At 51.6% G+C, this 12,457-nt stretch overlaps 1 protein-coding gene across 11 annotated transcripts in view; it reads left to right on the top strand.

The window, feature by feature from the left end:
* The window catches only part of KIF17 (kinesin family member 17), a 60,490-nt gene that overhangs the window by 2,949 nt on the left and 45,084 nt on the right, over window positions 1-12,457 (top strand). For all 11 annotated transcript variants that reach the window (XM_083482477.1, XM_083482475.1, XM_083482484.1 and 8 more), the window contains 3 exons: window positions 6,170-6,271; window positions 10,266-10,455; window positions 11,943-12,395. In XM_083482477.1, the coding sequence (XP_083338603.1) occupies window positions 6,170-6,271; window positions 10,266-10,455; window positions 11,943-12,395 (745 nt within the window). The remainder of the gene's footprint in view (window positions 1-6,169; window positions 6,272-10,265; window positions 10,456-11,942; window positions 12,396-12,457) is intronic.

Genomic DNA, 12,457 nt, shown 5'->3' with positions numbered 1-12,457 from the left:
CTCCAAAAGAGAACAAATATCAGTTTTAATGGAATTTTGATTCTGGCTTGGAAGCAAGCTGTGAACCAGGAAGTGGGTGAGAGACTCGTTTTGCACGAGGGGAGCAAGAACATGGAGTGTGAGCCACAGGTTGCTCCTGAGAGCAAAGTCATGTTTTGGTTGAGTTTTCTGAGCAGAGGTGTTGAAATAAAACAGACTGATATGAAATGAAAGTCAGTCAGCCAGCAACCCTTAGCATAAGGTTACCAGATTTTTTTCAATGAATCCGGGGACACTAAATAAATAAATACTACATGTTTGGGACGTTGATGCTGCAGCGATGGCCTTTACCTCAACCGCCACGTTTCCCCTTCCTCTGAGGCTTCTGTCTCCTTTCTCCATGAGCCTAGGCAGCCCCTGAGTTGTTGGTTCTTCGGTGGTGATGGTGGTGGTGGTGGTGAAGCAGTGTGCGGTGGGTCAGGCATGGAAGGCAGAGAAGGAGGGCCAAAAGCAGCAGTGAGGCTTGGGCAGCACGATTCCTCCCTTCCCATTGGAGCAGCCCCAATCCCATTCCTACTTGCGTGCAAGCAGGAGGGGGCCCAGATCTCTCAGCTGGGAAGGGAGGCTTCCCCTTGCCTGAGAGATCCCTGCCCCCTCCTGCTTGCACGCAAGTAGGAGGTGGGAGGCTTCTCCAATAGGCAGCATGAAGCCTCCCTTCACAGCTTAGTTACTGGGGTCAGGGAAGATGGAGGCAGCCCGGAAGCTGCATCTTTGTGCCCCTGCACCACCATCATATGGGGACTTCCAAGCAGCTCCTGAAGCCAACTGCTCCAGGCTTCTGAGACTGCCGCTGCTGCATTTCCCGGGGACATTAGATGAAATCCAGGGACATTCCGGGGATGGAATTTGTCCAGGGACTTATTCGTAAATCTGGGGACTGTCCCCGGGAAACGGGGATGTCTGGTAACCCTACCATAGCAAGATCGGTGGTTCTTGACTTGTCTTTCTTTCTGCCTGGGAAATGTGATCATGTAAATAATTGTAAGGTGGTTTTTTCCTTGCTGGTGGAGTACTTCATTCCATAGAGAAATTCAGTGACCTGTATGTGACTCCAGTTAACCAGCAAGAGTTATGACCAGCCATACCACTAGGCAGAGTTGGGAAGCTGCTTCAGGCAGCGAATCCTGTGGGCAGAAAATAATACAGTGGTACCCCGCAAGACGAATGCCTCGCAAGACGGAAAACCCGCAAGACGAAAGGGTTTTCTGTTTTGGAGGCGCTTCGCAAGACGAATTTCCCTATGGGCTTGCATCGCAAGACGAAAGCCCATAGGGAAATGCTGGCGGTCGGGAGCAAAGACTTTCGCCCACAGCCGGCCTTCAGAAGAGGACCTCTTCTGAAGGACGGCGGGGGGCAAAAGTCTTTGCTCCCCCCCCCGCCTGCCTCCCCCCGCCTGCCCCGGGCGATCTTAAAATGCTGGCGGGCGGGAGCGAAGCGTTCGCTGCCGACCCCCAGCATTTTAAAATCTCCAAGGGACAGCAGAGAAGTCTCTGTCCCGGGGAGATTTTAAAATGCTGGGGGTCGGGAGCGAAGCGCTGCCGACCCACAGCATTTTAAAACGCTGTTCCGAATCGGGGGGCGGGAACAGCTGCCCCATCCGCCCCACTTCGGAACGATGTTCCGAAGGGGGGAGGTGGGGCGGGAACAGCTGCCCCATCCGCCCCACTTCGGAACGATGTTCCGAAGGGGGGAGGTGGGGCGGGAACAGCTGCCCCATCCGCCCCACTTCGGAACGATGTTCCGAAGGGGGGAGGGGGGCGGGAACAGCTGCCCCAGCCGCCCCACTTCGGAACGATGTTCCGAAGGGGGGAGGGGGGCGGGAACAGCTGCCCCAGCCGCCCCACTTCGGAACGATGTTCCGAAGTGGGGAGGTCGGGCGGGAACAGCTGCCCCAGCCGCCCCACTTCGGAACGATGTTCCGAAGGGGGGAGGGGGGCGGGGACAGCTGCCCCATCCGCCCCACTTCGGAACGATGTTCCGAAGGGGGGAGGGGGGCGGGAACAGCTGCCCCATCCGCCCCACTTCGGAACGATGTTCCGAAGGGGGGAGGGGGGCGGGAACAGCTGCCCCAGCCGCCCCACTTCGGAACGATGTTCCGAAGGGGGGAGGGGGGCGGGAACAGCTGCCCCATCCGCCCCACTTCGGAACGATGTTCCGAAGGGGGGAGGGGGGCGGGAACAGCTGCCCCAGCCGCCCCACTTCGGAACGATGTTCCGAAGGGGGGAGGGGGGCGGGAACAGCTGCCCCAGCCGCCCCACTTCGGAACGATGTTCCGAAGTGGGGAGGTCGGGCGGGAACAGCTGCCCCAGCCGCCCCACTTCGGAACGATGTTCCGAAGGGGGGCGGGGACACCTGCCGCCGCCGCCCCACTTCGGAACAGCTTTCTGAAGTGGGGCGGGGGGGCGGGGACACCTGCCGCCGCCGCCCCACTTCGGAACAGCTTTCCGAAGTGGGGCGGGGGGCCGGGGACACCTGCCGCCGCCGCCCCACTTCGGAACAGCTTTCCGAAGTGGGGCGGGGGGCCGGGGACACCTGCCGCCGCCGCCCCACTTCGGAACAGCTTTCCGAAGTGGGGCGGGGGGCCGGGGACACCTGCCGCCGCCGCCCCACTTCGGAACAGCTTTCCGAAGTGGGGCGGGGGGCCGGGGACACCTGCCGCCGCCGCCCCACTTCGGAACAGCTTTCCGAAGTGGGGCGGGGGGCCGGGGACACCTGCCGCCGCCGCCCCACTTCGGAACAGCTTTCAGAAGTGGGGCGGGGGGCCGGGGACACCTGCCGCCGCCGCCCCACTTCGGAACAGCTTTCCGAAGTGGGGCGGGGGGCCGGGGACACCTGCCGCCGCCGCCCCACTTCGGAACAGCTTTCCGAAGTGGGGCGGGGGGCCGGGGACACCTGCCGCCGCCGCCCCACTTCGGAACAGCTTTCCGAAGTGGGGCGGGGGGCCGGGGACACCTGCCGCCGCCGCCCCACTTCGGAACAGCTTTCCGAAGTGGGGCGGGGGGCCGGGGACACCTGCCGCCGCCGCCCCACTTCGGAACAGCTTTCCGAAGTGGGGCGGGGGGCCGGGGACACCTGCCGCCGCCGCCCCACTTCGGAACAGCTTTCCGAAGTGGGGCGGGGGGCCGGGACACCTGTCCCATCCGCCCCACTTCGGAAAGCTGTTCCGAAGTGGGGCAGGGGGCGGGAACACCTTCTGAAGGCGGGCAGGGGGCGAAAGTCTTTGTCCCCCCTGCCTGCCTTCCCAGGGGCTTTTAAATCGCCCCGGACAGCGGAGAAGTCCTCCGCTGTCCGGGGCGATTTAAAATGCCGCCCGCCAGCATTTTAAGATAGCCCCGCACAGCGGAGAAGTCCTCCGCTGTCCCAGGGCTTTTTAAAATGCTGGGGGTGGGAAGAAAAGCCCTTGTCCCCCCCCCCCAGCCTTCAGAAGAGGTCCGGGGACAGACTGTCCCCGGACCTGGCCTGAAGGTGGTTTCCCTAGGAACGCATTAATTGATTTTCAATGCATTCCTATGGGAAACCATGCATCGCAAGACGAAAAACCCGCAAGACGAAGAGAATTGCGGAACGAATTAATTTCGTCTTGCGAGGCACCACTGTAGTTTTCTGTGACGTACAACCTATTGCCTTCAGGTGCAGTAGAGAGATGCTGGCCTGGTTCAAACACATTGTTTAAAAATAACTTATTTTGAACCATGATCTAATGTGCACAAGCAGTTTGCTCCTCTCCTGCTCCTTACTGTGCCAGGACATGGGGGGCAGGGAGCACTGTACTGGCACCGGTCCCCCGGAGAAAAACAAATGCAACCCAAATACTTGAAGCTTCTGGAGTGAGGGTGAGGCAAGGCAAGGCCAGGAGTTGTAGTCCAAAACATCTGGAGGGTGCCAGGTTGGCAAAAGCTGGCTTAAGGCACATAGATGTGAGCCACAGGTGCAGAAAGACATAGAAAGGCGCATGAGATTTGGCAGAAATATATAATCTAATTTCCAAAGAACATTGGGCGTTTAGGATGGTGGATTTAGGAAATACCAGCTGTCCTCCTGGGCCTTAACCAGCAGTCAGATAAACAAGAATTAAGCACATAAAAGTTTTCTGTTGTTTTTTTAATGGTGTGCAATTATTGAAAACAACAGCAACCACACTGTGCTGTCACTCAGAACCTAAACACCTAAGTAGATCCCAATGAGTTCATTGTAAGTTTCTTCCAGAATTGTAATCTTTAAACATGTTTATCCAATGTGAATTCAGTTGGACCGAGTATATAATTTTAGGTTTGCTGTTTTAATCTGATCTACAAGTAGTGACTAAATAAATGGAATATAATTGTGCAGTATTCATAAGGAAATTAGAAGCAATACTAATTGTGAAGCAGCAGTCCCTTCTGAACCAAGGTAAGGCACTTAGATTCTAAGAATTGAAGAAGCTGCAGCGTTTAAGTGTCCACAGTTTCTTTGCAAAGGTGAAGGATAGGAAGGGATTCAGAACAGGTGAGGGCCACACAACTTTGCTCCCAGTTAATTAGTCTGAACAAGCACCAACTTGATGAATATCTATTTTATGAAATCATGTTTCTCTTCTGAACTTTTGAGAATTGGCAGGAATTGGATCTATGGCTTCTTTATGACATATCCACCTCACAAACTATTATCTTTCTGACTTCTCCTATAATGCTGCAAACCAAAATGTGGGAAATGCTGAACCTGAGCCTTGCGGTCTGCTGTCCAGATATGCAAACAATGTATTCTCAACCAATTATCCAGAGCTGGCTTAAGTCATTTTAATGCCCGAGGAGTGGCCAGTGACGCCACACCCCACATCAAGGTGCATAGTAGCCAAGGCTGACCAGTTTCTTCTAGCACCTGAGGCAGAAAAGCCAAAAAGCACCTTTCCTGCTCCTAGTCCATAAAAATACCGTGATAATAGATCAAAATCTTTAAAAATTTGCTGCCCCTTCCATGACACCCAATATCAGCTGCCTGAAGCAGCCTTCCCACTCTGATGGTCAGGAATCCACAGGTGCTCATCACCATCATTTATACCTCCACCCAAATAAAACACCCACCCCCTTCAATCGGAGCCGTAGCTGGGGGGGGGGGCTAGCCAGGTTTTTTGCCCCGGTGAAGTCTCCAGAGGAGCACCATTGAGGCTCCCAGCCTGTGTGTGTGTATGCAAATGCACATGGGGGGGAGGCACCAAACTGGGTCTTTGGTCCAGGTGAAATAAAGCCTACTTTTGCCCCTGCCTTCAGTTTCTGCTGGGCAGCTGTTTAAAGTGTTGCTTTCCCTTGAAAAGTAGCAGCCAGCCTTGCCACTCCTTTTCCTGCAGCATCCCACACACCTCTTCCCGCTTGAAGACTGGCCTCTTCTCTTCTCTTCCCAGACCCTCACCTCCTTGGCATCCAGACAATCACAGGCTCTCTGCACTGTGAAAAGCTGAAAGGTTGGTGTGGTTTGGGCTTGCAGAGGAGGTGCCTGCTGCACAGCATGTCATCAGCCATGCAGTTTTTGCACCCCCTCTGGGCCTGCACTCTTAACCAACTCCTCAGTGTGCCCCTGGCCAGGGAGGAAACAAGCTAGAACGTGGCTTGTCTTGAGTACAGATGTGGGCTTGAAATTGGTTTCTCTCCTAAGAACCATGAGCAGAAGTCTCCGCATCTTGGTCATATTCAAATGGTTTCACTAGCGGAGTAGAAACATTGGGTTCCCTTTGTGTAGCTAGAGTAGATAGAGCAAGAATTTCCGTTATGATGGGGCATTCTCTCCCACTTTCCATCTGAAGTGGTACAGACCAGACAGTGAGAACCTGCTCCAAGCATGTTTCAGATGTTCAAAATACAGTCATGAGCATGTAAGAAGGGCCATTCTGGATCTGACCAAAGCCCCATCATAGTCCAGCGTCCGATTCTCCCAGTGGATAACCAGGTGCCTATGGGAAGCCTGCAAACAGGACATGAGTGCCACAGCGCTTTCCCAGCAACTGATATTCAGAGGCATTGCCTCTAATACTGGAGGGAGGACACAGTCATCATGCCATCAAGAACCCCGTCCTCCCAGCAGACAATCCTGACAGAGTATAAATCAGCTTGGAAACTTAAGAAGCCTATTCTTGTTTTTGCTTCGGGTTTTTTTACAGTGTGCCGAAAACTCCAAGTTCTTGGTAAGGGCTTCTTACCTGGAGATCTATAACGAAGACATCAGAGACCTCCTTGGGCCAAACACCAAACAAAAACTGGAGGTGAGGACACCAGACTAGCAACTTAGTTTGAAGTAAGTCAAAAAACAAAACAAAAATCCAGAAAGCAGAATTCTGACAGTTCGCTGTGAGAAAAATAAAGCCCACACAATGAATTGTCAGGAACGTAAAGAACATTTATTCAGAGAAAATTAGAAACCTGAATTGAAAAATTTGGTAGGTTAACTTGGTATGTGAAATCCATCCCTCTTTCCTGGTCACCATCATCACCAGAACCCTTCTTATTCCAGGACCCTCAGTGATGCGGCTCTTTGCTCGTATTTTTTCCATTGCTCCCGCTTCCCTTTTGTTCAGCATCTGAATAAGCAGTAGAATAAGTAGGAACTTTTAGGGTCTTATATCAAATCAGACCATTAGTCCGTCAACTCAACACTGTCTACTGAAACTGGGAAAGATTCTCCAGGGTTTCAGTCTGAAGTATTTTCCAGCCCTATCTGGAGTTTGTACTTGGGAACTTTTGGATGCTAAATGTGCACTCATCCCCTGAGCCACAGCCCTTCCCCAGAACATGGGTGCCAAGAGGTTGCCTTATATTGGTGATGGGGGTGGAGCCTGCTTGGAGCAGGAGGTGGTGCCTCTGGTGGGCCATGCAACAGACTGGCGACTTGGGTAGAGCCTGACGGACGTGGTGATTTAGAGAATGGGTAGGCAAACTAAGGCCCGGGGGCTGGATCTGGCCCAATCGCCTTCTAAATCCGGCCCACGGACAGTCAGGGAATAAGCGTGTTTTACATGAGTAGAATGTGCCCTTTTATTTAAAATGCATCTCTGGGTTATTGGTGGGGCATAGGATTTCGTTCATTTTTTCTTCTTCAAAATATAGCCCGGCCCCCCACAAGGTATGAGGGACAGTGGACCAGCCCTCCTGAAAAAGTTTGCTGACCTCTGATTTAGAGCAAAGAGCACAGTTCTCAAGCCAATCAGGAAATTTGATTTTGTTGCTTCATGCTGAATTTTTAGACTTTCTCCTGGGGATTCAAACAAAGGAGGCGGCTAAAACCCTAAGTATTACCATCAAACTCCAAGATCTGACAGTCTGACAAAACAACCCATGCTAGATTGCATACTAAATCTTAATTTCAAATGGAGGAGTGGCTTGTGGCATTCGGCCAATAATAACTATTCCAGTTTTAGTGAATGGTTCCCCAGTAATACCACTGGGCTGTAATGGGAAATGCTTATGACCTCCGTCATGTCCCACTCGTTGGCATACATCACAAGACCTGACATATAACTTAACATCTCCAAACACATCAGGCCAATAAAATTCCCTAGTAACCTTTCCTAGTGTACGCTTGAACTCCAAGTGTCCTGAAAAGGCAGATTTGTGAGCCAGATGTAAAACAGTCTTTCTGTATGTTTGGGTCCTAACAACTGTCTTCTCAGTTCACACTCTGGGGCCGATTTCTTTGGAAGGAACCAGCTATAAAGTAACCCTTCCTCCCAGATGAAACTACTCTTGGTTCAGCGCCAGACCTAGGCACCCCCACACTTCTGTATAATTCTAAAGTTGGATCCTTAAGCAGTTCTTTCTTAAATTCAATATCATGAAGTGGTGAAGGAGAAATCACGATATTCTCACCAGACTTTGCCAAGGAAATTTCTGCTGACTCACAAGCTTAATCAAACTGATTTACATTTCCAGTGACAGACTCCTCAACACATTGGCTAGACCATGGGTAGGCAAACTAAGGCCCGGGGGCTGGATCCGGCCCAATCGCCTTCTAAATCCAGCCGATGGACGGTCCAGGAATCAGCATGTTTTTACATGAGTAGAATGTGTCCTTTTATTTAAAATGCATCTCTGGGTTATTGTGGGTCATAGGAATTCGTTCATTCCCCCCCCCAAAAAAATATATATAGTCCGGCCCCCCACAAGGTCTGAGGGACAGTGGACCGGCCCCCTGCTTTAAAAGTTTGCTGGCCCCTGGGCTAGACGATTCACCAAAGGTTAACCGTTTAGGGTCAGGCAACAGCTGAGCTAAATGCTGTCTTAAAAGCAAGATCATTGCCTATAAGGCAAAGGTGTAAACATCCTTTTCATGTACTAAAACTGGTAAGGACCTTGTAAAATCTTTGTATTCACAATCCACCTGGGCTAGACTGGTTTTTACTGCTTGGCCCCCATAGGGAGTTACAATCAACTCTGCCTTCTAAAATTTGGCCAGGCTATAATAACCCCTTGTATACGGAGGAAATATCAGCCCCGTATCCCTTAACTCTACTATTAATACGTTATTAATTTTAATTTCCTCACTGAATTGCACCTGAGCCCATCTAGATTGATGTGGGTCAATTAATGCCATTCTCACAGTCTGTTGAACCCCATTTGCGCCTCTTCTGATGAACCATTTCCTATTGAAGCTTGATTCTGGGGAGTGGGAGGGGCTGCTATAGATTGTTCCCTTGGCCTTCCTTCCTCCTCCCACGAAGCTTCCTCAGCTGTGCTGCTCTTGAGACGCAACCTGTCTGCCATTCTCTGTCTTGCAAAAAGCTACAGTCTTTCTTAAGATGTCCTGGCTGTTTACAAAAAAAAAAAAAACCAGGCCACTCCGAGACAAGATTGAAACCTTCCAGCCTAGGGGGTTTCCTGTTATTATTATCATCAAAGCTTCTGTTTCTCCCACTCCTCCCCTTCGTAAGAACTTTACTGGCGATTCAGTTTCATGTTTTCCACCAACACTGCAGCAGAATTCTTATCCAGTGGCTTACAGGAACAAGAAAGTCCTCACATGTAGCTTCAGAGAGTGCAAAATATGACTAAACCCTGCCCTTCAGTATATGGGGGGAACATATGCTTGTCCCAATAAACAAAATTATTTCTCCCCCTGAAGGATCTTTCTGGAGAGGAGTCTCCCTCGCTCCAAACCACTCTAGGTCTTGACACCCGACCATATTCCTCCTTTACATCTCCGCCTCTCTAGGGTCATTCAGCTATTAACTAGCTGGCCCCCTGCCTGCTTCTCACCAAACAGACAAGCGCGCTCTTCTGCCATTTCCCCTGGAATTGATGAACACTTTCTGCCGTCTAAACAGCCGCTTGCCATTCACATTCAAGGTGCTGAAGCTCCAAAGCTCCTGTTCAAATGTGCCACTATGCCACCATGTCAAGGAGAAGGTCACTTTCCGAAGTCCTCCCTGCAAGCTTCTAAAAACGTACACGTAGGCACAGGTTATCAGGCTTTATTGGCGTCTTCTCTGGCACCAGCTACAGACACCACATGGCAGTCTAATCTATGGCATGTTCTCTCCCCCTCCCTCAGCAGGTTAACACAAAGATCTATAGGGGCTGAGGAATGCTGGCAGCCCTGTCACCTGCTCCCACTTTGGGGACTAATTGTTAACATCTGCCTTGCTTACAGAATCACTCCTTCACGACAGGAGATGCTAGAGATAGATCAGTTTGGGGGTGGGAGTGTTGCATCCGCTAATGGCCGTGTACATTCTGTCATGTCCATGAATGCCACACATAAACAGATGACCCTGCCTTACAATGAGCCAGACTATCTTCGTATTTTCTACTCTAAATGGCAGGCGCTCTTCAAGGCCTCAGATCTTCCCCAGCCTTTCAATTACCCAGATTCTTTCAGCAGACACTCGGGACTGGACCTTCTGCTGTATGATAGTCCTCCCCCAGTTCTGTTGTATTACTGGTAAATACAAGACCTACATTTGCAATTCTTGTTCCAAAAATGCAGTTTGCCAGAGGTGTATAAGCGGATGCAATCCATCTGGGAAAGCACACCAGTGTATGAATGGGCAGAGCAAGATGTGGCCCATCTTGCTTGTAGGTGATGGGGAAAGATTTAGGAACCCATCACCTCTGTGGGGTTTGTTCTTTGGGGTAGAGTGCCACTGTCAGTGCATAGGAGCTTTCTCCTTCTATAGCAGTGGCCCTCAAGCTTCTGGTCATTTCCTAGTTCAAGTGTCTTTCTGCAGCTTTTACTGTAACTTGCTGTAACGGCCCTCCTTGCAGCTGAAGGAGCATCCAGAGAAAGGGGTCTACGTGAAAGGCCTGTCGCTGCACACAGTGCACAGCATCTCCCAGTGTGAGCGCATCATGGAGATGGGCTGGAGAAACCGTGCCGTGGGCTACACCCTGATGAACAAGGACTCCTCCCGTTCCCATTCCATCTTCACCATCAACATGGAGATCTATGTCGTAGGTAAAAGCTGGAAATTCCTGTGTTGAGGATGTGAATGAGAAGACAGGGGCTGGAGCACAGAAGCTCAACAACTTTGATTTCCCCAGAAAAGCTCAACAATTTTGGTCTGCCTCAGGCACGGCAGAGGTTGCCTGTGCTCTACTGGTGCACCTGGAGTTAGGGTGCCGGGTGGCAGCGGTGTCTGTTTCTCCGTGGGTGAAGCAAAGCTACTTGCAGTTCTGCTTGAAATGAAGTTTTAAGAGCTGTTTGACAGTGGAACTGACTCCCTTGGAAAGTGTTGGACTTTCCTTTATTGGAGGTTTTTAAGCAGAGGTTGGATGGCCATTTGCCGTGGATACTTTAGCTGAAATTCCTGCATTGCAGGAAGTTGGACTAGATTAGGGTTGCCATATTTTGAAAAGCAAATAAGAGGATACATTTGCCTAGAGCGGCATAAGGAAGCCTCTCTCTCCCTTCACAGTGTGGCCACGGCGTGCATTGCCTGTCAGTGGCCAGCATTTGGGGCCTTCCCTTTCTGCCTATTTGCATAGAACATGCTCTCCTCCGGTCTCTCCAAAGGGCCCCCAGCTCTTGCCCAGCCACCTTCCGGTCTCCCCCCACCCCCACCCCCAGTATAAGACAATAAGTGTTCAACAGTTTTCACAGTGGCCAACCTGCATTTTAAATCCTCTCTGGCAACTTTGAAGGCATAGCTTTGGAGGTCAGACACCCCCTCCCCCCAGATATGCAGGGCTTGCCTGTCGACTTTCGAACCAAGCTGTGGTGGGGTTAGTATCCGATTCAGTCCCTGAGCACACACATGGGAAAGGGGGGGCATGTGGGGGTGACACTCTTCCCTTCCTCCTCTCTGATTTCTTTTCCTTCAATAAAGGTAGTTCCACCCGTGCCCAGCACAGGCATGTTTCCCAGCAAGCAAGGCTTTGGACTTCGAACGCTTGATCTCAAAAGCCCTGTCCCACCGCGCTTGCCTGCTTGCCTGCTCACTCACTGCTGCTGCTGCTTGTAAGTGGCTCCCCAGCAATTTCAGCCCCTGCCTGTGATAAAGCCCAGGTTTCCAAAGCAGCAGCAGCGCCTCCACCAGGCACCGTGTGTCCTTTCTTAGTCCCAGAGCAGCCGCTGCCAGCAGCCTTATGGAGTGCGTGGACGAGGGCCACAACAACCCCCCCCCCCCCCGGACATTTTGCATAATTTTTAAAATCCACCTGGGCAGAAATTTTAAACCGTAAAACAAGGACATATCTGGAGAAATCCGGACATATGGCAACCCTAGACTAGATGACCCTTGGGGTTCAGCTCCACAATTCTGTGATAATCTGTAGAACTCATTGCTGTCTGATGATGTCAAGTAGGGCTGTCCCAAGACACTTGATCACAGCAAGCAGCTGATGGTGCAGCACAAGGCCCTTCAGGTCTGGTATACTCTAGACAATTCAGGATTGTTCCCTTCTTTCAAGAACTCAGCTCAGCCCAGACTCTTTTCCTTGCAGATGAGAGGGGGCAAGATCACCTGAGGGCTGCAAAGCTCAACCTAGTGGACTTGGCTGGGAGCGAGAGGCAGTCCAAAACGGGAGCTGTTGGCGAACGCCTCAAAGAGGCCACCAAAATCAACCTCTCCCTCTCGGCACTGGGCAACGTCATCTCAGCCCTGGCAGACGGGAGGTGCAGGCATGTGCCCTACCGAGACTCCAAGCTGACTCGGGTGCTGCAGGACTCGCTTGGAGGCAACACCAAGACACTCATGGTAGCCTGCTTGTCTCCTGCGGACAACAATTACGACGAGACTCTCAGCACCTTGCGCTATGCCCACCGAGCCAAGAACATACGGAACAAACCCCGCATCAATGAGGATCCCAAGGATGCTCTGCTGAGGGAATACCAAGAGGAAATCAAGAAGCTGAGAGCCATCTTGGCTGAGCAGATGAACATAAGCCATTTGCAAGGTAGGATCCCTTCATGTAGCTGCTTCACCACTTACTGAAATGGAATTGCTTATGTTCTGTGC

The sequence above is a fragment of the Podarcis liolepis genome, assembly GCF_965112155.1.
Source record: "Podarcis liolepis genome assembly, chromosome: 17".
NCBI classification, from domain to species: Eukaryota; Metazoa; Chordata; class Lepidosauria; order Squamata; family Lacertidae; genus Podarcis; species Podarcis liolepis.
The sequence above is the reverse complement of the archived record's forward strand: the minus strand, read 5'-3'. Positions and strand labels throughout refer to the sequence as shown.